Source organism: Asterias rubens, chromosome 12 (assembly GCF_902459465.1).
Source record: "Asterias rubens chromosome 12, eAstRub1.3, whole genome shotgun sequence".
NCBI classification, from domain to species: domain Eukaryota; kingdom Metazoa; phylum Echinodermata; class Asteroidea; order Forcipulatida; family Asteriidae; genus Asterias; species Asterias rubens.
Genome location: NC_047073.1, coordinates 7,696,661 through 7,722,735, shown reverse-complemented (window position 1 = coordinate 7,722,735; position 26,075 = coordinate 7,696,661). Strand labels below are relative to the sequence as shown.

The 26,075-nt window shown below is 40.2% G+C and overlaps 1 protein-coding gene across 1 annotated transcript; it reads right to left on the bottom strand.

The window, feature by feature from the left end:
• Window positions 1-7,536: 7,536 nt before the first annotated feature.
• On the bottom strand, window positions 7,537-25,598 carry LOC117297724 (fibropellin-3-like). The gene is made up of 7 exons (XM_033780872.1): window positions 25,502-25,598; window positions 12,409-12,525; window positions 11,045-11,158; window positions 10,428-10,544; window positions 8,888-9,001; window positions 8,197-8,310; window positions 7,537-7,607 (listed from the first exon to the last, which is right to left on the bottom strand). The coding sequence occupies exons 1-7, from the start codon at window positions 25,596-25,598 to the stop codon at window positions 7,537-7,539; spliced, it is 744 nt and encodes a 247-aa protein (XP_033636763.1).
• Window positions 25,599-26,075: the final 477 nt, after the last annotated feature.

Sequence of the window (26,075 nt, the reverse complement as noted above, 5' to 3'; positions counted from 1 at the left end):
AGGAATTCGAAGTTGTTGTGTTTTATTTAGCATGGAACATTTCTTTTAGCCATACTCACCTGAGGACCTGAAAAGATGGAACAAACTGACAAGACAACTTTGCAAAGGGATCGGTAGTTGTTACTCTTAAGGACCAGTGTCCACCACTCATCAAGTCTCATGTTCTCCGTCACAGCAGGGAGGTGTTTATCCACCATGTACCTAAATATAAAAATAATAAATGTTTAACCTTACAATGTTCGGCATTTCTAGAAGTAGGGGATAAAGTAAATTCCAATGTTTCAATGAGTCATGCTCAAATCTTGACATGACAAATACATGTATAAAAGAGATAAAAGACTTTTTGAAATATAAATGCTTATTACCTGTGAACCTCAAGGTCATAACTGTCTCTTTCAGTTGAGTTGAGGATTGAAGTTGGCAGGAGGGTCAGCAGGTCCTTTAAAAGCTTGCAAGACAGATGGTGGCCATGTGCAGCTGGATCAATGCTAGACATCGCCCTCAGAAGCGGATTGTCAAGAGGAAGCTTTTTCTGGAGGTATTGGCCACAAGCTTTGAATGCTGTCGACACTTGTCTTCTGAAGTTCAGCGCAATGGAATCAGCAGTATTTGTGTTCTTCAGGATATGCCCAGCTTTGTTTCCAACAAACATTTCCTTTTCCTTGAGAAACTGACCATTATCTTCAGTTAGGGGCATTGTCTTCAGCTGAGAGGGTGTCTTGTTCACTATTTCCTCCTGCTTCACATAACAGGATAGAAAGTCTCTGAACAGTTGCTCCTGTCGGTCTGCCAGTATGTGTACCATTGGCTGTTTGGACTGAAAGAGGACAACGTAGCTCTTCAGAAGTGGGAGGACTGACTGGTAAAAGCTGAGAGTTAGGATAGACTTCTTGGCCTGAAAGATAACTTTGGAAATTATACGTTTTTTCCGCTTCTTTCCATCATTGGTCATGTTCTTGGAACCGTTCAATTACCAAATCTGCTTCAGCCTTTCCTTGGCAGCGAGGCTGACATCATGCTTCCGGAAAATAGCTATCATCTCACTATGATACAAAGCCATGTCCTCCTTCGTCATAAAACCAAAGTAGAAAACCTGGTAGGCATCCCACAGCCGCAGTGATGAAAGTGCACAGTCATAGCAGGAGAGCCATCTATGACTGATGAATCGCTCTGGCACTGTGAAGCTGATGTTAAGGAGGGAGCAAACCTCTTGGAGAAGTTCTCTTAGATCTACAGACCATCGATGGTCATTGAAGACATCATTGAAGAGGCCTTCAACGTAATACTTGAATGGCTCACAAAACTTCTTGCTTGCATTATGGATGTGATGGCATACGTCTCCATCAATGTCTAACAGTTCAGGATTCTTTTCTTGCCTGATCTTTACCTCCAAACCATTCTTTGATCCTCGCATGACGTTGCAAGAATCCATAAGTATGGCCATGACGTTTGTCCAGGGGATCTGATGTTCCTCAAAGAGATCATTCAGTGCTTTCATAACGGACTGCGTTGTAACTCTAATTAACTCCAGAGCTGCGAGATGTTCAACCATAACTCGACCTTCATCAGCAGAGTAATAGCTAACCAGCACACCCAAGACTCGTTTGTTGTTGCTGCTGGTGTTTTCATCAATATTCAGACAGAATGGACTATGCTTGATATGGGCAAGTGTCTTATCTCGAAATGTTTTCTCGAGACCGTACATCTTGTATCCTGCCGAAGTCCTGTCCATGGAAAGAGTGCTCAGCATCTTTGAATCCTTCGCAAGCTCCTTTGCAAGGGCTATGACAACTGGGGCCATAGTCATGGGCATACTGTGTTCTGCAATTACTCGTAGAACCATTGCCTGAAAAATTGGAATAGTTTAAGATGATTCACTCAACACGAAAAACCGACAATACCATTGATGCACTTCTTCCAAAAAATTATGCGCTGCATAAAAATTGCTGCATGTACTCGCTATCAAAAGTAAATAGGCCAGGGGTTCCCCTAGGGGCGGTGAGCCCATTTTGACTGACTCAAATTTGAATAACATGTATTATTCAAATCAAACCAGAGTTAAGAAAGTTGTAATAAATCATGCTAAAACGTTTGACACTCTACCAAAAATTTTGTTTTCTCTAAAAAAATTACCCCCAAAAAGGCAAAAATGATACATTAAAACGACATAAACAATTTTTTAAAATATGAACATATTATTATCACATCATAACTAGAACTTCGAAGTAGAAGAAGACATCTGCCCATACTCAGTCATAGGCACAGTTAACAACAAGTACGTGAAATCGGAGCTTACCTGGCTATTTGCAACTCTGTCTATAAGTGGGACAGTTCTCACGGCGTTCCTGGTTTCAGTCGTTATTACGCCGCCCGAGTCCACCACCAACTTCATGTTGTCTCGCCTCACATGCCATGCTTTTAAGTGTTTAGCCTGCTTGACATGCGAGACGAGCGCTCGTTTCCCGTTCGCCAAGTAGTTGATGGTGTCGTTACAATAGTTGCAACACACCTTGCCAGCGGTCGCTATTTTTTGAAAACAATCTTTTAGCTTATGGTGATATCCATCAATTGTGACTGTCTCTTGGAGCCATTCCCAGCGAAACTTGTTCTTTACTCCATTATCGATCTCTCGAACGGACGCGTCTCCATACAACAGGACCGTCTTTTTAAGCGCGGCCATGTTGGAAACAAATTCAATGAGAGAAATCAGTGGTGGCTCAAAAAACATGTGTGCGACGGCTGGTACCCAGAGGTGAGATATATTACAACGGTGGGTGCGTTAAAAGGCACCTGACTTCATTCTCAGCCCGCTCGATCGTGTACATTTTTTTCCCAGGACAGTTAAGGCCACTCAGATTAGACCACACACGCCCCGCGTCCATTTAGGGTTTCAAGGAAAGAGTTCCAGGGTTTGCTATTGTGGACGAGGTTGCACCCATATGCGTGAATCACGAGTTTTGGCAAAGGAACTACCTTATATAATTATTCACAAACCTCGGCCGGGCCGCGGGGTCGAGCGAACCACATTACACTCGCGCTGACGTTAAAGTTACGTGTGTTAAAATGCATAATAAAACAACGCAAGTTAAGTACATTTTGGACGATTTCGGCAAACAGACATCGATATGAATATTTAATTATCACATTCTACCCCCCTATTTTCTCAACGAATTCACACGATTCACGTTGATGGACTTTTGAGGAGGAAAAAAACGGATTTCCGTCAAAAAACGGAAGAATCACATCCCTGTGGTCGTGACACTTGTGTCTCTGAGCAAGACACTTTACTATAAATGCTTCTCTTCACCAAGGGGTTAATGGGTGCATGTGAGGGCAGAGATGGTTCTTGTGGTTGGTTAGCTTAGTGCGCTACATATTTGGCGACACAGGCTGTATACTCCCCAGGAAGCTGAAATGGCCCAGTAAACAGGGTAATAATGTTGGAAGCACTTTAAGACATGGTGTTTAAAGCGCTATATAAAAACCGATTATTATTATTATCATGCAATGCCTACTTACCAGTATATATCTCACAGATAACACCTTCATAATCCTGGACACAAGTACAAATTGCGTAGAATTGGAAGTTCATGCAGGTTCCTCCGTTTAAACATGGAAAGACTTCACAGACATCCCAAGCTGTAAGAATATACGGGAATAAAAGAGTCAACACCAAGGTCTTATACATGTAAATGGCTGACAGGGTTGTGGCCGGGTGAAAAAGGACTGAGATAAAGGCAAGGGTTCTTAACATTAGAAAATGCTCTATTAAAGATGGAAATTATTATAACCTCATAGAGGTGCCCTTATGAACCAAGAACAAACAATTTCAAGTCGCTGATGAATTCATCTAAGTTTTAATGTTAAACCATTGTATCGTCAGAGCCGAAATTTCATAAAGCTGTTAAGAGTCCCTGCCTGTACGTGAGTACGTGAGTACGTGAGTACGTGAGGCCCTTTCATATGATGTATAGATTGTCAAAATAGCTTTTGTGGTCGAGGAAATGTGAACTGATGAAACGTGAAATGTGAACAGACTACGTACGTAAAGCCCTTTCATATGATGTAGATTGTCAAAACAGAAAAGAAATGTTAGTTGAAAACGCCTTGAAAATAGACTAAAAACGAAGCTATTTATAGGAGAAGAAAAAATAAAATAAAAAAATAAATAATACCAAATTTGGTCGCCAATTGGTCTCCCATCCAAGTACTGACCATGCCCGATTTTGCATAATTTCAGTGATCGGACGGGAACCGGTGTTATCAACGCAGTACGGTCGTAGATAATATACAATAAATTTGATTTGAACCAGAAGACAAGGTCAAAAAGTTAAACGCCTTGAACGAAGACTATTCTACATGAAGCTTTTTCGCGCTCTATGGATGATCACTGGAGCGTGACTCTGCCGCACAGCTAATACACTACACGTTGTGTGTATGCCTAAGTGTAATGTTTATGCACATACCAACGGGGGATTTACGTTGTTTTTCAGACGTGAATTTCGAAATTTTCAACCTCTCTTTTGAGCCGGAAGACAAAATTAAAATGTGGTCATGTCTGTGAGGCGTTTACGGAGTTTTTAATGCCCTTTCCGATGATGTATTGATTGTAAAAATCCCTCATGTAGATCAAAAGTTATGATTTTTTTAAATAACAAACTTTAAATTAGTGTATCTCGTCAACTGATGACGTCATCGTGACGTATCAACTTTTGCATCATCTACTGGTTATTGTCTACCTGTGTGCAAAGTTTCAACTTAATGCGAGTTTCGCATCTATGCTTTTTCTTGCGGACAATCGACAGCGAGAAGAATAAGAAAAACCAAAAAAAAAAAAAAAAAAGAACAAAAACAATGAGTTGTTCGGGCTGTTGCCCGAACACCTAAAAAAATGGGATCTTGTTGGCGCATCATGTTACGCGCACCTGAACCTTAGACGAACAGTGCCCTCACGTCATTTTCAAAGCCTCATAATTCAACGCGCCTATAAGATCCAATGAATTAAACAAGTTCACATGAAAGAGCTTACATCCCTTTTAAACAAATTTAAGTGCAAAGTGCGTGGGATCACGTTGGCGCATTGAATTAATAAAGGTCAAAGTTCAAATTTTACCAATATATTGCATTTCCGCACCTCCGCAATCTCCTGCGCCAAAATCAAGATTTTTTGAAAGTTTTCTAAAGTATTGCCATTCCACACATTTTGGCTTAAATTGGCTCAACATTCGCTTTTCTTATCACTGTAAGTATCTGTGCCAACAAGATCCCATAAATTTTTTCTTGTATTTGGTTTAGTCGAGTGTTCCTAAACAGATTTCAATTGAAAAATAATTGGGATCATGTTGGCCCACCAATATAACAAAGGTCAAAGGTCATATAAAACTACACTACTGCCTATTTCAGGCGATTTTGCGTCGCCTAGAAATCCTCGCGCCAATATGATCCCATTAAATTGTCTGCGTTTTGTGATTATATAGATACTCAGAAACACATAAAAAGCACAAACCAAATGGGATTTGATTGGTGCTAACAAATATTACAGATCAAAAGTTCACAAGACATGCCTATTGTTATGCGTTGCTGTGGCAACAGAAAGTGAGAAATATCCCCCAATTTCAAAATATTGGCAAACCATTGTGGGGATGGGTCTCCAAAACAAATTTGGTCCATATATAGACTGGACTTGCTTTTACGAATGGTGTTAGTTTAATGTTGGTGGGTAACTGTTGCCAAGGTCAAAGGTTACAAAGAATATGGCTGTTCTTGAAATATTGGTGTTTTGTAATACATTTTCTGTGGAGAGCCAACTTCGAACCCCTGTCAACATTTTACCAAATGAACAAGGGCTCTATAATTAATTTGGGACAACCATATGTGCCTAGGTATTATAAGTGGCTGTCCCAAACTGAAAGGATAGAGCCCTTGTTCTTTAAATAAAATCTTGAAAAGGCTCTGAAGTTGGTTCTTGACAGAAAATATACAAAACACCCATGTTCTTTGTGACCTTTGACCTTGGCAACAGTTACCCACCAACATTAAACTAACTTGTTTTGGAGACCTATCCCCTCCATGGTTTGCCAACGTTTTGAAATTGGGGGATATTTCTCACTGTCGGTTGCCACAGCAATGCAATGACATGCAGGCACGTATTGTGACTTTTGATCTATCATATTTGTTAGCTCCACTCAAATCCCATTTGGTTTTTGCTTTTAATGTGGTGCTGAGAAACTGCATAAAACGCAGACAATTTAATGGGATCATATTGGTGCGTGGATTTCTAGACGACACAAAATCGCCCGAAATAGGCAGTAGTGTAGTTTCATATGACCTTTGACATATTGGTGGGCCAACATGATCCCAATTATTTTTCAATTGAAATCTGTTCAGGAACACTCAACTTAACCAAATACAAGAAAACATTGATGGGATCTTGTTGGCACAGATACTTACAGTGATGAAAAAAGTGAATGTTGTGCCAATTTAGGCCAAAATGTGTGGAATGGCAAAACTTTTCAAAAAATCTTTTGACATGCAAGTTGCAGTGATCCCAAGATTCTTTTTTCATTTGTCATTAGATGAAAACTGTTCCAACCTCCTGTGCGATAAAACAACTTTTTGTTACGGAGGTGCGACAACGCAATATATTGGTAAAATTTGAACTTTGACCTCTATTATTTCTCTGCGCCAACGAGATCCCACACACTTTGCACTTCAGTTTGTTTTAGGGATGCAAGCTCTTTCATGTGAACTTGTTTAATTCATGGGATCTTATAGGCGCGTTGAGTAATGAGGCGTTGAAAATGGCACGAGGGCACTGTTCGTCAAAGGTTCAGGTGAGCGAAACATGACGCGCCAACGAGATCCCTTATTTTTTTTTTCTTTTGTTATAAGCCCAACTGGAGGTTTCAAAAAATGTTTTACTTTTGCTGGGATGACCTTGGCGCACATTTTTGTGTTAACAGGGAATGTACTATTCGTTTCATGAAGGCTTTTAGGCCGAAACTTTGATAACTGAACTCCCAAACCGAAAGTGTCAGCAAACTAATATTTTGATTTATTCGTTTGGTATGATAATGCATCACTCTAATTTTTTAGAAGAAGATCTGAGAACCCATGAATCACCACTTGGTACATTCTTACTGCTTGATAAATTTCTTTGCTTAGCGAAAAATGAGTGAGTCACCAGATTCAACAATGAAAACTTTACATCATTTTGGCTGGTAACCAGATTCCATTAAGTATGTAAAATTGTTCTGTGCTTAGCAAGTTTCCATGCTTACAGGGTTTATGAAATTGGGCCCAGATGGTATCAATTACTGGAGGGTAGTTAAAGCCATGGTTCAAGGCTGAAATTTTGGACCCTGTACAAAAAACTCATCGGAGCAAGTATAGTTGAAAAATATCCCTAGGTCATTGGCAAACGAGTAGCCTAAGGGACTTTGCACTTCTTATTCTCCCAAAAGTATATATTTTCTATAAAAACACTTAAATTGTTGGCAGTGAATGAGAAAACATGTTTGCACTTCTCTTTGAAGTTCAACTACTGGCAGTGAAAGAGATCTGCGCGGGCGATTTGTGAGAGGCTTTCCTGTTAGTGTTGGAGGAACCTTGAGTGCAAACAAAGAGAACAGCTCACGCATGATTTGTGCTAACCACAGCTATTTTAAGTCCGTGTTGACTTCACAATTTCGGAATCCCCTCAAGCGTTTCCCGCCAAGGGGAAAGGCATCTATCAGTTACTGCGCACTGTGTATCTATCAACAAAAGATTTTATTGGTAACTGTCAACAAAAGGTTTCAATGTCAACACGTCCATTTTCTGAGGGTGGTGTTTGGGGGATTATGTGATATTGTTGTGTAAGTGTTTGGTAGTAAAATCTGAACCATTATTACTGCACTAGGTCACAACTTCACGGCACTACTTATACCGCAGAAATCAGTGCTTACCACACCCTGTAAAGTGAGTCATTTTATGTGCTGTAAGCGTGGACTTCCGTGGTTAGCAGTGCCATCAAATAAGGCCTTGATAATGTAGAGGAGGGAAATCAATGGCAAGAACTCAATTAGTGAATTTAAAATTCATTGCTGACCCCAGTGTTGCAACAATCTAAGACGAGCTGGGAGAGACCAGAGAAGTGGCTTGCCTGAATTACCAAGAATAGCAGAATAAACAAAATTGGGGTCTTCAATTACTTACGTATGGTACAGTTAACCCCTTGCCAACCATGTGAACAACTGCAGAGGAACCCATCCGGTACGTTTGTGCATGTGCCGCCGTTTGCACATGGAGTGCTAAGACACTCATCGAAATCTGCAGATCAATCATAGTAAATGTAGTAAGGTACAATGCGACAGGAACATTATGCATTATTTATGCTTTTTTGTGTCCAATTTTTGTTTTTCATGAGAGAACGGCTAACATCAAAAGGCCATAGATGGTCAAAAACGACCAAAATCAACAGCCACCAGGGGCATGTTTCCACCTACATATACTCCTGGGGCTGAAACAGGGTTAGCCCCTTCAGAGTCCGTAAGGATGTAGGCAAGGGTATTATCCACTAGGGGCCTGTCTGGTAGAGCAGAATCAATACCTTCCCAACTTTGTACAAAGCAATTATGGTTATAGTGTCATGCTCAAGGGCAAAGGTATCATAACTTGGATTCGAACCCACACTCTGCAGCTCACAAGACCGGAGCCTGTGACTGGTGAACTAGACCCCTTGTCCACAACACGCCACAAACTTTTAATAAGGCAATTAAGAAGTTTGTAGACTCTCTACATCGCCACAAACATGAGCACCAAGAAATGTTAGGAGAGATCATCGATGGATCTTGATCAATTAAGACCTGCATTAAATTCCCGTTAAGAAATGTACAAAATGCACTACCTTGTTGACATGTCTGACCCATCCAACCTTCAGCACATGAGCAGTTGAACCCATTAAGCCGGTCGATACAGGTACCGTTGTTCTGACATGGGTTGTTTGCACAGTCGTCAATATCTGTATATAAAGTAAAATTAATTTATTAAGCCTAATAAAAAAAAACATGTTCAGCATCCCCAGCCGCTCCCTTTTTAGAGGCTGCCTCCTTTTTGTGTTTGTTTTTAAAACATATTTACCAAAAAAAAAGGAAGTATTTTAACTCTCTCATAAAAAAGGGAGGCACTAAACATGTTTTGTTGTTATTTTGTCTTGGTTCTTTCTTGATGGAAGCTTGGGCTGCAAGTCTTACAGAATCTTGCCCACATATTTAATTAATTATTAAAAGGGATCATACATTAGGCCTCTAAATAACCCCTGGCACCTATTACAGCAATTGCCATGGTTCCCTGTGCTTTTGCAGTGGTGCCCTTTGCAAGGTTCAAAAACAAATTGGGATTTTCCTCACAGGCATGCCCCTAATTACCAGAGGTAAACCGCTGTGACCATCATAGGTTATGATAGGGTAAATTCCTTCCACAAAAAGATCATTGTTTGCAAAAATGGTGGCCCTGTAATTTCTTTCTGGCAGGCAAGATAATACTTCATGTACTGAGAATCTTCCATTTATTTAAGAGTTATTGTGTTGGTTTTTTTTTAGGGTGGGGGGGAGGTGTTGTTTAAAGGAACACGTACGTTGCCTTGGATCGGACGAGTTAGTATATAAAAAGCATTTGAAACCGTTTGGTATGAAATGCATATGGTTAGAAAGATGTTGTAAAAGTAGAATATAATGATCCACACAAGTACATGTATCACTCAAAATTGCATGGTTTTCCTTTTTGTTGCGAACTAACACGGTTGGCCATTTATGGGAGTCAACCATAAATGGCCAACCATGTTAGTCGACGAGGTAAAAAGAAAACCACAGAATTTCGAGGCATATTTGTGTAGATCATTGTATTCTACTTTATCTTCCAGTACGCGCTAGTCCACCAATCAGAAGCTCGATCTACTAGGGGGATAAAAACATATTTTTATGCTACCGGCTCTGTTTTATATCCTACTTCCTCTGTTTTTATTACACAGTGCGTATTGTGAAATATCATTTTGTCACGCTCCATATACGGACAGTGCAAAAATTACATTCTAAACTTTGTGCGCGTGAACTAACGCTCTGAAGTATTAAATTTTGCACATTGCAAGTGAGACTGGAAGATAAATTCGTTATCACACGCGCGCTCGTGAAATACAAAAAAATATAGCGCGTCTGCGTCCCATATCCAACTCGGCCTTCGGCCTCATTGGATATGGGACGCAGAAGCGCTATATTTTTTCGTATTCCACTCGCGCTCGTGTGATAACTTATATTAACAACATCTTTCTACCCATATGCATTTTATAACAAACAATTACAGAATGCTTTTCAACGACCAACTCGACCGATCCAAGGATATATGTTCCTTAAAAAGTTTCTTTGTGTATCCAAACTGCTTTTATAACTCACCAACATCGCAGTTTTCCCCTGTGTATCCAGCTGCGCAGAAACAAACATAGAAATCCACTGACACATCGTTGCAGTCTCCCCCATTCAGACATGGATCACTCTGGCATGGTCGTAGATCTACATGTAGAAGAGAAATTTACACAGTATATAGCATTGTAAATCCTTGAACAATTTTACAATATATCTGGCCTAAGAATAACCAACAACTTCAACAGTAATTGCCGTGGTGCCTTGTGCTTTTGCTGTGGTGTCCTTTACAAAGTTTCAATACAAATTGACATTTTCCACATAGTGTACCTCTTACCAGAGAAAAATAGCTGTGTCCCTCAGAGCGACGTTTGAGGCCTGATTTATCATTGCCAACTCCAAAAGTAGATAATCCAATACATTCAAAAGAGTCACACTCACAGAAAGGAAATTTGTAAAGCAGTATTTCAGCTTTACAGAAATGGGCCCTGTTGCACACCCGAGATAGTTTCAAGGTTTAAGGTACGTCTTTGAGGACCAACCTTTAAGCTAGATTAATAAAAAATTGAATAAAATGCCTGATAACAAAGTCTCAAGACGGGTGGGGGGGGGGAGAAGAAAGGATAAAATCTAATAGAATGAAAACTCACCTGTTCCACAACGTTCACCAGAGTACCACATGGGGCAGGTGCAGGAATACCCATTGGCCAGATCTGCACAGGTCGCACCGTTTAGGCATGGAGTACTCTCACATTCATTGATATCTGTAGCAAAGGGGAGACAAACACTACACATTAAACAAACATCTACACAGGAAAAATGCAAGAAGTTATACTATTCTTTTGATGTCTATTGAGATCGCTATTTATCAATAGACCCCTTGCATGACATACTTTTGTATGCACAAAGATGACTTGACCCAGTGATGGGCACTTTTTGAGCATGTGATGTCACAATATGGCAAAGGGTCTAAAAAATACAACAAATAATAATATTGTCTTTGGCCCCATTGCTAACACTCACTTATTTCATAACTCTGAGCTCCCTAGGCCCATTTTTAGCATTTTAACTTGTTTGGACTTGGATAAGACTGGAACACCTGACCCTGTGATAAGTAATACGGGTCAACAGAACCATTTCCGCCAAAATCATTCACTTGGATAATTGGATATCAGAGGAATTGGGACTGGAAGTGTTGTATTGATTATTGTTTTTTTTTTTTTTTTTAACTACTTTTGGAGGGTTTTCAGTGTCTCCCGGGACAAAACCTGCCCATAAAATATGGGCTACTTAATGTTGTGAAGTGCCTTAGTTTCTAAAAGCGGTGATCATAACTTAATTTGCAGCTTTTCTCCAATGATTTCAATTTTATCCTTATAATGGTCATAATAACGAGTTCTTATTACAGCACCTTTTACTTTAACATACCAATGCGCTTTACATTAGAACTCTGGTCATTAGGCCAAAAAATAACATTCCTGCACTCTTTCTAAGCTTCCCGACAGCATTCACGAGTAAGCCCGTGATACAATGTGAGAGGTTGGTTGCCATGGTGATTGATGCTTAGCAACCATTTGCCGTGATGTCATGCCCTTTCTATTTCTTCTTTTTTTTCTTTTTAATTCAAATGCTGAATTGTTAAATTTGTAAGGTAGGGGAGTGCAGGGAACACTTACGTCTGGCACTTTTGCATGATTCAGATTTTTATCAAAATCAGATGCGCACCTGACAGTATTTGATTAGGACCAAAGCTAAAAACCCAACTTGTCCATAAAGATGTTATCAGGAACTATTTGCATACCTATAACATATGATTCTAACTGCCTCGAGCTACCGGGCAACCTTGGTAGTCTAGTTGGTAAGACACTGCTCTAGAATTGCAAGGGTTGTGGGTTCGAATCCCACCTGAGTAGCATGCCTGTGATATTTTTTCACAGAGCACTGGAAAGAACTGAGTATACAGTGCTAACACAAATCGGTGTATGGGTAAAAACAAAAATTAATATTTACATACCAGTCTCACAGTTCCTTCCTTCAAAGCCGGGAACACATACACAAGCATAATTTAGATCCTCAAATAATGATACACACAGTCCATTATTCTGGCATGGTCTGCTATCACACAAAGCACCTGTAATATAAACAAATAAATAAAATAAATGAATACAATTTATAACAATAAGTTCATTCAGCTTCTTCAAAGAAACATCACTATGCTTCAATTTCAAAGCCCTAAGATTTACCTAAAAGATGCGTTGTTTTATAATAAAACTGGCAGGCCTGTACGCTTCGTTTTTGAAAGTGCAAGGGCACCAAGGCATTTTCTCATTGGTAAAGGGCATGAGGAAACTGTACATTTCTACTGACAGCATTTCAAGGGCACCAAGGCCAGGGGGCATGGAGGCAAACGACTTCATGAAGTATCAGGCCTGTCATGTGCTTCACAAAGCCCTAAGATTTGTCTAAAAGCCGAGTTGATAATATTGCCAAATTGAGTTGGATCATGGCATCACACTTTCCTTTGAAATAAAGATTGATTGCAAAAAATCAGACTATAAAGGGCAAGGTATAAGTTTGGTAATCACATTTAAAGTAATGGCGATAAAAAAAATTTATACAGCAGTTGAAAAACATTTCACATCAAAGTAGTTTTGTAAAAAAAAAACGGTTTTTATGCCCCTAAATTTGAATCCGAGTTAGGAATTATTCTTCCTGTGTATAGACATAATTCCCAATCACCTTTTGACAGTGTTCGAAACTAAATTTTCACAGGTTACTGCTATTGTACATTCCAAAGAACAAGCAGTTTTGTTTTGATTATGGTTTTTTTATCGCCCAACTCACAAGGTCGGACAGCCACTTCAATGCGAGGGCTAAACTCGACCGGTTTGGGCTGTCGACCCAAATCAACTGCCCACCTAGTGCACATTGCCACCTTCTGGGACTGAAACTGAGTTGCCCCCTTCAAAGTCTGTAAGGAAGGCAAGGGTATCATCCAGTAGGAGCATGTTTGGTAGAGCAGAACGCAATAATCAATTATGTTTTAGTGCCTTGCATAGAGTCATTATATATTTTGCTAACTCAACAATTGTTAATTTTGTATTTTTGGTATGCAAAAAACATGCTCAGTCAATAACTTTTGATGCAAATTTCCTTGATGGATAGAGGGAGCTATACTTTATAACAATGTATCACAAATTTCAATTTTTAATTGGACAACTAAGACCTCAACCAATCAGGGCAAGGCCTTTCCTAAAAATACCACTCACTAAATTTGGAACAAAGACAAACTTGTTTTTAAGTTCAAAACATTCCTGGTGATTAAACGTTCGTGTCGGAACGTTGATTTTGACTCCCACTTGCAACTAATGAATGTGTCGTGTCGCTAATGAATCAGATCAATCACCTTGGTTTTGACCCCTGAGTGGTATACATGGTCAACCACTGTGAAAACACAAATAATCGTTTACCGGCAGTCAATGCTGCTGTACTACTACATTGTTTGTAAAATGTGGGTTTGAATTTTTTCGTAAAAAGTAGGCCTAAATGAAAGAAAGGCCATGACCGTGTTTCAGATCCAATTAAATTGTATGAATTTATGTGTACAGCACTTAACTCTGACGTTGGAAGTATTATAATTGAAAATAAATTCAACAAATTAGGCAATGAAATGAATTTCAAATCGTGTCTATTCAAGTTTAACATTCCTGAGGTGTTTGTACTTTTTGCAGCTTGCAAATTATTTTTTTTGGGGTTGCAGTAAAAACTCTTTAGTTAGTCCTAGATCAGATGTGATATTTGCTATGATGGTACGAGTTGCTGTCCATAAAATCATCTATTTTGATTTATAACACCCCTTACAAAAATTTTGCCTTTTCATTGGTTTAGAGCGCATCACATACTATGTCTTACTTTTACTAGAAACCCGGCGGCCATGTGATAGTAATTTGCCATGTGATAGTCCGAAGAATATCACATGGTGCGCGCAGTACAGCTAGATGTCTTTTTCCCACATCGAACCCAATCAGTTGTGCATCTGTGTATCTGAAATGCGCGTATTTAACCATAGCACTCGAAGCAGTCAATATTTGTAAACTAGTCCATGGATGGGTATGTGTCAACTTAACTAAAACAGATAGTTGAAAATAGTAAACAGAGTTGCCTTATTTATAACTGAAAACTTGATTTTAATTAACGGAAAAAGAACGCCATATGCAGACACTGATGATTACGGTTGGATGATTCTATAATGCAGTGACCCAAGCGGCAAGGTGACCTAAAAAAACACCTAGTAATTATGTGGAGTGGAAGTGGAAAAGATTAAGGTCACTGACTGAACTAGACCCAGTAACTGGTGCGCTGTATTCCTTTTTCAAAATGTTGACATTTTCTGTCATACTAGATTCCCAAGAGAGATGGATCTGATTTATATAGTCGGCAAACGTCCTAAAATAAATGGAAACATCACAACAACTTTTTATAAAGAAGACAATAAAGAGAGTTCAGTTAGCATGGGAGGAAAAACCCCTATTTTTTATACTAGGCTATAGGGAAACCCACATAGTCAGGTAGGGACTGGACCCGTCCTATCCTAAGTCTTAAGACTAAGAGCATAGAGGTGAAAAACATAGGCATGGACTGGAGAGAACCATGGAGAACATGGAGGTAGGAACTAGTTGCGATATTATAACGTTAGGCCGTGTCCGAAACGACGACTTCGGCTACAGCTACGTCTAGATCAGCGCGTCTACCAGTGTTGAAGAATAGGCAGACGCACGCGATCTAGCCGTAGCCGAAGTCGTCGTTTCGGACACGGCCTAACCCTCCCCGAAGTCGCCGTTTCGGACACGGCCTTACGTTCGTTATCGCAACTGAAGTAGAAACTCACCTCCGACCAGCCGGAGAAAGAAACCATTCATTCATGAGTCTGATTGCAAATTTCTCCCACTGCACTTATTATCCCATAATATTATTATAGGTTCCAACCTACTTGATTTTATTCCTTACATTTTGTGGAAACAACTATGGTACATGACGGGGCTTACCGATTTATTTAAAGACAGCAACACAGAAGCTGAAAAGTTGATTTTGTGACCGATTTTGTGGAGGTTGTAAAGTAGGTAACTTGAGCTCAGCGCCATCAATGTTAAGAAGCGCGCCCTCTCTTGTTCTAGTCTACTAAACAAAAGTCTTTACAAAAAGAATGTCACTTTATGACTTTTCTGCTCGTTTTTGTTCAATGATTTGATGAGGGCCTTGTGTGAGCTTCAGCCCCAGTTATAGTCGCACCCCATTAAAATCAACCGCAATAAATTAAATATTTTCCCAGAAATAGACACCAATAAGTCCTAATAAGAAACTACCTTATAATATAGGCATTTCCTGCCATTCCGATCCAAGAGTCCTTTCGCAAAGTGCACGACCATGACTCTCCCGGCCCCCACACACAGATGCTGTAAAGCTTATAAAAACGCCATGTTATCACAAGAACTTATTTCAACAAAACATCACAGGGCCTACTGACAACTACCTACAGTCACCTGGAAGTGGTATTTTGTCAAAATAAAGCTTTTGTCACTAAAATATGTGTTTTGATCAGTGGAATATGAATAAACAATTAACTAAGGTTTAACAAAAGTTATTTTCCATGTTATTTACAAATTTGAAAATAAGCCCAACCCGAGAGGGCGCTGTTCGTGACGTAAATCAAGGCGCGATGAATCGCATGCAGTGCCAACACAATAAAGTGACGCTTGGCGCAAGCTAAAAACATGGCATCAAAGTTGAAACAATACCTGATTTTTTTCACTTTAGGCAAATGCTCATGTTCGTTACGTCTTTTAGGTACCTTCTTCGACTTCCCCACTAGCTGGAAAAATTGTTGGGATGGCGTCTATTAAAAAAAAAAACCTTTCTCTTCATGTCAAAATGTGTGGTGTATTCCGGATTCTCGATGCACGACGGCTCAAAGTGTTTGCTGCACAGCGCTGGAAAAGACTTGCAAACTGACCCCATCTTTAGTTGTTTTGCTGCATCCAGCAGCAATACACGTAGTCGACATTGCCGGAAAAATGCAGGAAAAATACTTTTTCGAAACGTACAAACTCACGACTAGGACTTGAATGTACTTGCACGTACGTGTGTTCGATGTTCGATCGAGGCAAAGTCTGCCTCGATTGACGTCACAAAAGGGGTAGGCGGAGTCACCCCACACAATTGTTTTATTACTTTCTTTGTTTTTTTGTTTTTACATATAAATCGTTAAAAACAATTACTCCAAAAACTATTTTATTGTTCTGAAGCATATACTCTAATATTTGAAGGAAAACAAGTTTTAATCCCAGGTGACTTTAAGCCCAAAGAGCGTAAACTGTTTTCAACCCAGAGGCGTTCAAGCTCATCCCGGGTCAGGATCGTTTTGCTAAAAAATAACTATTATGTTTGACCTTTTGGGCCCTATACGCAAAGTCCTGTCCTACGGTGCAAAAAGGCGAAAGTTACTGCAAATTAACGGGACCGATGATACATATTGTATCATCATGAGCCCTGCTTTTTTCTGAAATCATGCAACTCCGAAAGAATGTTCTCCACTAGGCTCCACAAAGGAGACGATGGTGAAATGCCATTAGGAGGGTAGGGGCGAAAAGTAGGCCTCCAGATGAGAGGGACGAGTCATGCAATGGTGCCATAAAAAAAAACGGTGTACGTGTAATAGAATCCCTCGAAAATGGACAGATCATCAACCAATCCTAGTGCATCAGAATGTCGACAGTGACAACTATAAAGACAGTGAAACCAATAGGCATACACTATGTCCGACATAATGGCTTAAACAAATCACACTTTCCTTATCAATTGTCAAACACATACACCAGTCCCTCCTGAAGACGATCAGCACAGCATAATGATCGAAACATTGAGTTGTCAACCACTGGTTCTTTTCAGAACCTCTCAAAAGAGATTTACACACTACCGGTGCTACCGCAAACTTCACATACTACACAAGTCTTTAGCAAGAAAGACTGATTGCCATGGCAACAACAAATTGAGATCCTTACGGTTGCAGAGAGCTGAGGCGGTTCAAGGAAGCTCAAAATGATAAAGGAGGTGGCTTTTAAGCGTGACACAACTTCAAAGCCGTTCTGAGAACAAACTCAAATTAGAGAGGACATGAAAGCTGAGCGCGTCTTGCATTGTAATTTCAGTTAGGACTATAGGCCTACATGCGTAATATAAGTGCACCATTGGTTTTGGGAAGATAATGATCTTGTTTTCACTCAAAGTTCTCAGTGAATTTGCTGGATGTTGCGGGAGAACCGTACACTGATCACAATGTAACAGCTCCTCATTTCCTATACACGTCCGCGCATACAAAAAACCACCTCATTACTGGACTAGATTCACTGCTTTCGGGGCTAAGACAAAACGTTCCCTTTTCCCAGAACTTGGTGCCACCAACTCAACAGCTACAATAGCTAAAGAACAATTTTTGGTAACACTACATAACAGAACCCAATAAAGAACAACAAATAAAAAACAAGGTTGGAAATGAACCTAGGACCTATAACTTCCAGAGCAAATTATTTGTCCGAACCGATAGCAACCGAGCGCCCACAGGGCTAGCTGCAGGTTGCGTTTTCGCGGCTGCACCAATTACTGTTTCGGTCATTGGCCAGTGAGTAACCAATGGCCAATACAACCGAAACAAATTGCTCACGACCGCAACAAATACAAGATCAATTCTTGAGTGAAATTCATCCCAGACAATAAAGTTAAACTAAGGCCCACAAGCATATGAGAATTGGACAGAAATCTGTGGTCAAGCTTCGAGTTCCGGTACGGCAATTCTTTTAGTTGCCATTTCGCGACCAGTGGCTTGCTATTAAACATAATATCGCTTAGTTAGGATTGCATAATTATGGTAAGCACGGAACCAGTTTCAAACTGAACACATGGTTTGTATTTTTATTTTTCTGACAAGACGTAAATTTCACATATCCTTGCTGATGTAATGTGTGCCATCATGTCAGTGAAAATGTGCCGGAATTTCCTGAAGGCCGCATTCGGGTGCTTGATATTATGTGGCATGGATGTTGTATCCCCTCCTATTGTGTATTCATTGTGTTACGGGAATCTAAGGAATTCTTCAGAGGATTTTAAAGGCGTATCGGCCTAGTTCTGTACAAGAGGAAAGGGAACATTGGTAGACACCCTCTGCCACATATCGGGTACGCTATAAGGAGGAGGAGTCTAAGCAAACAGACGTTCCGTTAAAAGTAACAATGACAGACCCAAAGTGCAAGGTGTGGGCCCCTAGTTTCTTTTACATGGGTGACACCATTTCCGACAGCTAAATATAGGCTCTTTTTTTTGACAAGGGCTTTACTTCTCAACCTTGGCGTCGTAATTCTTTAGATACAACAAATTTGTGACTTTCTTGCCGACTTTCTTACCTCGGGTAATTGTTTTTCGACACTGGAGTATGCCTACTCGGTGAATAGTTTTTTAATGCAACCATCTCAGGCAATATAGTTGGTGTCTCATAATGATAAAAAAATAAAGACATCCTAACAATAGTTCCGCTCCAGAGAATTGTGCGATTGTCATGTGTTCGAATTTCCTCCGAGTAATTTTCCACAGGAATCGGGCATACAACATTAAGTAGCCTACAGCGTTCTACGATTCTTCCAAGATAATATTGTCTGTCTAAGACCAAGAGTTGTAGCCAATGAATCAATCGAAATTGCTAACAAGCAGATTGCGATCAAGTCGTACCACAAAATCAGTATTTTATGACATTCAATTTAGGCACTTTTTATGGTGATGGTTATCACCTCGTAACGCACAGCTTTTGTACTGCGGGACATCAGTCATAGTCCCTAAAATCAGCAGTCCTCATTTATCACGACGATATCCTGAATGAAGGACAGAACACTAAGGCAATTGTACTCAATCTGACACGATTTGCCTTACAGCCACGTAGGCCTACCTACATTGCCCAAGGCCAGGTGTGGCGGTTTCAACTTTCCGCTGTGTTCAGTTTTCCGAATGACCAAATACGGTAGCATTACGTCATGCGATGCCTGCGCACAGCAAGCGAAAGTAGTCCATTTTTAGTGCCGTATTGAGTCATCCATAACCCTCTGGTAGCTGCCATGGCGGCGTCCACGAGTCGAGTACAACTAGCGGCAAACGCGTGGATCGTATGAGTTGTTTTTTATGCAAGCAGAGTGTGACCACTGACCTGCCTAAAGTTGTACCCATGAATACATGTAAAGATGGGGCAAGAGATTATGTGACTACACAGAAAAGAATCGTAATATAAACAATTTGGGGGTCACTGCTGAGAGAACTACAGTACTCGCCAGGGTACTCGCGGCGGTATCTGACAGGTCACCCGGAAAACTGAACACGCCGGAAAGCTAAAACCGTTCGAACAACGTGTTGATATGTCCGACTACGTCACCCGGAAAACTGAACACGGCGGAAGACTGAAACCGCCACACCGGGGGTGGATTTCACAAGGTAGTCCTAACTTAGGACTAGTCCTAGGCAGTGCTACGAGGTGCTGGTCCTATCTCTTAGCATTGCCTAGGACTAGTATAGGACTGGTCCTATCTCTTAGCATTGCCTAGGACTAGTCCTAAGTTAGGACTACCTTTGTGAAATCCACCCCAGTTTCACAGAACTGTAAAAGCACTTCAAAAATATGGCTTAGGGGTAAGCACATCGCTAAACGCTTGCCATTGAGTAAGGGTTACCAGCCAAAGAACAATGCCGCAATCATGTTCCATCTGTGATTTTTAAAATTATAAATAAACATAGTTATTTTTTGTTTTAAAGGCAGCTGTACGATATTCGGCCTGGCCGCAATGGACGCCACAAACCATGGAGATAGCTTCATGAAATTGTGCCCTTGCAAAAGGGCTTTCAACCAATTTGGACCTAGATTTATTTGAACTTTGCAGCTCGATCAAAGATTGTGTCACTTTTTGACCGAATTTAAGGCCAAATAATACATGCGATTTTTTTCTTATGTGCAAAAAAAAGAAAAAGAAAAACGCGAATAGGAATAATTATTATTGATTGAACACCAAGCCTGTGATTCACCAGCAACGAACGATATCAAATCTGTTTTGAGTAGGCCTATGCGGTTTGGTTCCGAAAAGAACCGGTTGTTTCATAACCAACCGTTTTACTCAAAAGAGATGTTCACATAACTGCAACAGTATACTCCCACCATGCAAAGTTTAAAAACATTTCCCTTAAAATAATTATACCTAAACATGAATAATACCACGAAATAATGTACTCGACTGGTTCATGGAGAAGAAATTTAAAAAATCAGTCAATTGCCTAACGTTCAAACCAAAGTCTTTCTCGAGAAAGATGTTATGAGGGTCGAAACGCCATATTGGGTTCTTTTGATTGGTAAGCAGTTTGCAACAGCTAATTATTTTTTTCTCATTTTGAATCAGTTGGTCAAGCAATAGTTTCCATCTCGATTTACCTGGTGCGATGGCGAGGTTTGATCCATAATCCCAGCTTACATAACTCAAGAGATCTCCACAAAGGATGACTCACTAAACCCAATCAAAGAGCCCCTGGTCCAATGCACAAAGTCTTTCTTATTTTTTAAAACCTGTCTCCTGCTGGCTCCTGGTCATAAAGACTACAAAGGTACCAAGTTTCCTGCCCAGATACAAAGGCCCTTTTGAAATCCACGGCTTCGACTTCTTCAGACTCCGTTCTCTCGTCTGAACCCCTGAGCACGTACGCAAAGCACGCGCAATTTTGTCAGAACGGGGCCAAGCTAGCCTGAACCGAATATGGAGCCCGAAGCTGTGGTTTCAAAAAGGGCCTAAGATTGTCGGTGGTGACGCCAGACTGTAAAACTTCTTATTATTAACCTCTTTTTTTTTTGGGGGGGGGGGGGGGTGGGCGTAAGTGATATCGGAGGTCTTCATATCAATGCTCACAATACTCTTCTAGAACCTCAGGCATACATTGTCTAGAAAAAAGTTGTCCTACCCGTAAAACATCTTCTCAACTTGCCCCGAAATCTTATATTATTCATTCCTCAGATGCGAGTCATGTTTAAAATGTGTTAATACTTACATGTTGAATTTGCGAATGCTTTCAATAAATTGGTTGTAATATCTACCATAGATAAACATCAAAGAAAGATACAGTTTTGACAATAGTTTGAAATCTGGGCTTAACTCAAACTTACACTGGGGGGAAGGGGGGGGGGGCAAGTAAAAGGCACAGTTTCACTAGCCCCAATTTTTTAGAAAATGAATTGAGTCCATGAGCAAGTTTTATTGGTTCTTGCGGACATACCAAGGATGTCGCCGAATTTTGAACCTCCCAATGGTCACGTGTTTGCTGATGACGTTTGGAACACCGCTAAAGGCCTATGAATGGAGTCCATTGGCCAAGGCATGTCACACCGTGGTCCTTGCCCTGTTGTCACACAAAGGAGGTCATGTAACTTTGTGCCTCCCGAGGTGGCTACACTTGCACTACGTGTCAACGCTTTTCTTCGCGTGAAATGACACGTTTTTATGAATGGAAATCATTGATCCGTTTACCCCACAAGGCACGATTCTCAATCAGCAAATTATGGCTCACCTGATTAAATTTGACCGTTCATAACATAAAAAACGGGCAGTTTTATTTTTTAGAACAAGGTATACTTTGAGGGTTTCTTTAGTCCTTGTTGTTTCTTTTGTGAGTTTTGGAGATTCAAAATTGTCTGCATCACTTTTATTGATTTCTGATCAATGGGGGTATTTCGGACGCAAATATTTCGCAGGATGGCAATGAATGGTGGCTTTCCGACAGGAATTACACAAAATTTGGGACTAATACAACCCAACCTCTAAGCCATTTCACACGACAGCACTTTTACAAGGGTCCCTTATGAAAAAAAGGAGATAGATCTACAAACTGCGAATTGTATTTTGTATATTGTTTCGCAGCTCCTAGAATATGGAGGAAAATAATTGAGTTTTGCTATAATAGGGAAATTTCATATAATTACAATTTGTGCTCGGTTAATATGTGCGCTCAGCAGCTGCATACAAAATTATGTGTCATTCACCTTGCAATGCAGCAAAAAAATAACAGAGCACCATATTATATTTTTTAACGTAATTTTATCGTGTGGCATTTTCTTAAACTTTTTCACTGCAAACAATGGAGTGTTGAAATTTACACCACGGGTTTGGTCACATAAATATGTAGTTACACAGGAGAGAAAATTAAAACTAACATCATGTTGGTGTTGAAAATAACACAAACGTAATTGTGCTGACAGAAATGTGTAATTTTAATACCCTATTGTGTAAATTTCGATGTTTTTTCGGTAGTTTTTAAAACACCTTCAGTTGTTGCAGTTTTCATCACACATTTTAAATTGTGAACCACCCAAAAGGTGTACATAGTGAATGTTATATCTTTAGATGTATTGTATGTGAATTATGTGCAAAAAATGTCCTTTGTCAAGTTATGTTCACATGAAAATAAAAGTCAAAAGAAATATGAGTTATTGTAATAGAGGTTTTCTTAATATTATTATATCACGTCATTTTATACGGTATAGGCTCAGTCCCCCTGTTTACTTCCTCACAACATAATGTCAGCCTACGCGTAAAAAGCTAAACAATTAATGCAAGAATTATAACAAATGGCTGGAATTTTTGGTTCGTTTTTCGGTTGTTTTCTTTTGTTATTTATCAATAATGGGCCTTCATTTTTCTCTGTTTGCAATATTGTGTTAGTTTTTCCTTTATGAAGATTCTCGTGTCAAGGGAATTAATTATTCCCGCCCACTGACTCTCACGGTGGCGAATCGTCCATGCGTACTTAAATCACCACGCAAATAAATTGTGAAGGTTTTCTTTTAGTGGAAAGAAATTTAAAAGTGTTATAGGGGAGTTGGGTACGTTTTGGGGGTACAACAAAACACTCATATTTAGAGACCTGTTGCTAGTTATGACCGATGTGATATCGAATTCTACGGCGATCAGTTTGTCAAAATCAGTTTAAGAAGTCACTTCTCACAAGACACACTTGTTTGTTTAGAATTTTCAGTTGTGTATTCTGTTACACGTCCAACAGCTCAATGTAGTGCCCATAACAGTGTCAGGACACTTCGTACCTTTGCCACTTCGTACCCTGGACACTTCGTACCTTGGACACGGTACGAAGTGACTTTGGACACTTCGTACCTTGGACACGGTAAGAAGTGACCAATTTGGTTACGGTACGAAGTGTCACGAAGGTACGAAGTGTCACGAAGGTACGAAGTGTCCAGGGTACGAAGTGGCAAAGGTACGACGTGTCCGACATCTCCGATAACAGGATGAATATAGGAAACGAAAAGAGTTGGTTGAAGGCAATGGACACTATTGGTAATTACTCAAAATAATTATTAGCATAAAACCTTCATAATTGGTAACTAGTATATAGGGAGAGGTTGATAGTATAAAACCTTGTGAGAAACGGCTCCCTCTGAAGTGATGTAGTTTTCGAGTAAGAAGTAATTTTCCACGAATTTGATTTCGAGACCTCAAGTTTAGAACTTGAGGTCTCGAAATCAAGCATCTGAAAGTACACAACTTCGTGTGACAAGGGTGTTTTTTCTTACATAGTTATCTCGCAACTCCAACGACCAATCGAGCTCAAATTTTCACAGGTTTGTTATTTTATGTACATGTTGAGATACACCAAGTGAGAAGACTGGAATTTGACAATTACCAATAGTCTCCACTGCCTTTAATAGATGTTGGAGGAAAACCACACCTTGGATGAACCCACGCAACTATTTCGTGCAGGGACTGAAAACCCAATCCCTACAATTACAAGGCTCTGGTCTGAGTAGTTTTCGAACTAATTCCACAGAGATGAAAGGCAGGGAAAGAAACCACTGAGCCACAATGAGTCTCATCTTTTTTATATTGTTCGATATTTTCCCCTATAATTTGTGTTCTATAGTTTATGCAGGATTATTGACATCCTACATAACCTAATGTGGATTTGAGAATTTTTTTGTTGTTGCCATTCTTCATACAGCCAATTCCATAATTATATTTGACAACTGTTTGTAGAACTTTAAATATTATAAACAACGAGAGGAATGAAACGCGGACAATTGTTTTTGAAGGATTGATATCTAAAATATTTCCTCATGCTGAGTATATGGGATTCATGTCGCTGCTCATTGGTCTATACAGTCACGCCATTCACAGTCAGGTTTAATCAGTGGTTTCTGCCCCCGTGCCTTTCACCTCTGTGGACCCCGGTTCGAATCCCCTGGACCCCGGTTCGAATCCCCTGGACCCCGGTTCGAATCCCCTGGACCCCGGTTCGAATCCCCCGGACCGGAGACTTGCATGTGGAGTTGGTTTTTCAGTCCCTACCATGTGGATTTTCGTCGTATGGGCTTTCCTGCCATCACGTCTTGAACTGAAATTTCTTTGCTTCGCTTTGTGTGATTTTTCCATCATATGATACTTTGCTGACAATATACCTCAGATTCAAAGGTCGCCCCTTTGGCCGCATGGAGGACAGGCAGGGGATGTACAAATACATTCCTTAGCATCAATCACACTAAATCTCTACGATCTCAAGATCCTAAATATACACTAGACATTACTGAGCAAACCCCCATCCCACCGGTTCCAGTATGGTCTTTGTTTAGGTACAGTTAATAATAGCATGGAGCACGGAGGTATAAATAGATGGAGGAAAATAGATATTGTTTTGGGGTAATAAAGTAAAGAACAAAAGTTGCCCATCCCAAAATGAGATTTGTCTCCATGGAAGATTACACTTTGACAAATTAAAGGTATGATTTAAGGGCTGGTGAAACAAAAAAGATCCTAGAAAAAATATCGTTCCCCAAACGACACCCTTAACACATTTTGCAGATTGGGAGGGGTCATTGCATAACCATAACCCAGATTTGAAGATGAATGCCGGTAGCTCATGTCGTACGTCCCCAGGTCATTTCGTCCCCATCTAAAGACGTCCACCATAGGATATAACCCAAAAACAAAAAATAATTGTATAAATGAATGAACAAATACTGTTAAACTTACCATTGGCACCCCCAGGTTGTCCAGTTAGCAAAACAACCAGAAAGAACGATGACACCAAGCGGATGTCCATGATAGTCCGGGCGGTATCTGTCCACATTTTTCGCCCCGTACGGTGCACGCTGTACACTACCCCGACATGCACTGAATGGTCCGTGGTCCGGTCCGCGTGTGTCTGAAGCAGGGAAACACCCACTATCACCGTATCTATACATCAACGTCTCACAGAATAATAAAAAACCTCACACAGCATCCCATCCATGCTTGACGGTGCTGTAAATCTATTCATGCTCCTCTCTCCTGCACTTTGTTGTGTAAATCTCTTTCTTTAACTCCAGGGAAGGTCCCCTTTGTTATTCAACAATACAACACGAAGGGCTTCTCGATTCCGGAATGCCGGCAAATTTTATAACTGAGACGAGCCATGACGAGACTTTACGCCATTGAAAAATAGGTCTTTTCATCAAAATTGTATACATTATGGGAAAACATCAACATTGGCCATGGAAAATGAAACCACATCCGATTTTCTGTGCATGGATAAATACTAACAACATACATTAAGGGCAGGCCTTTC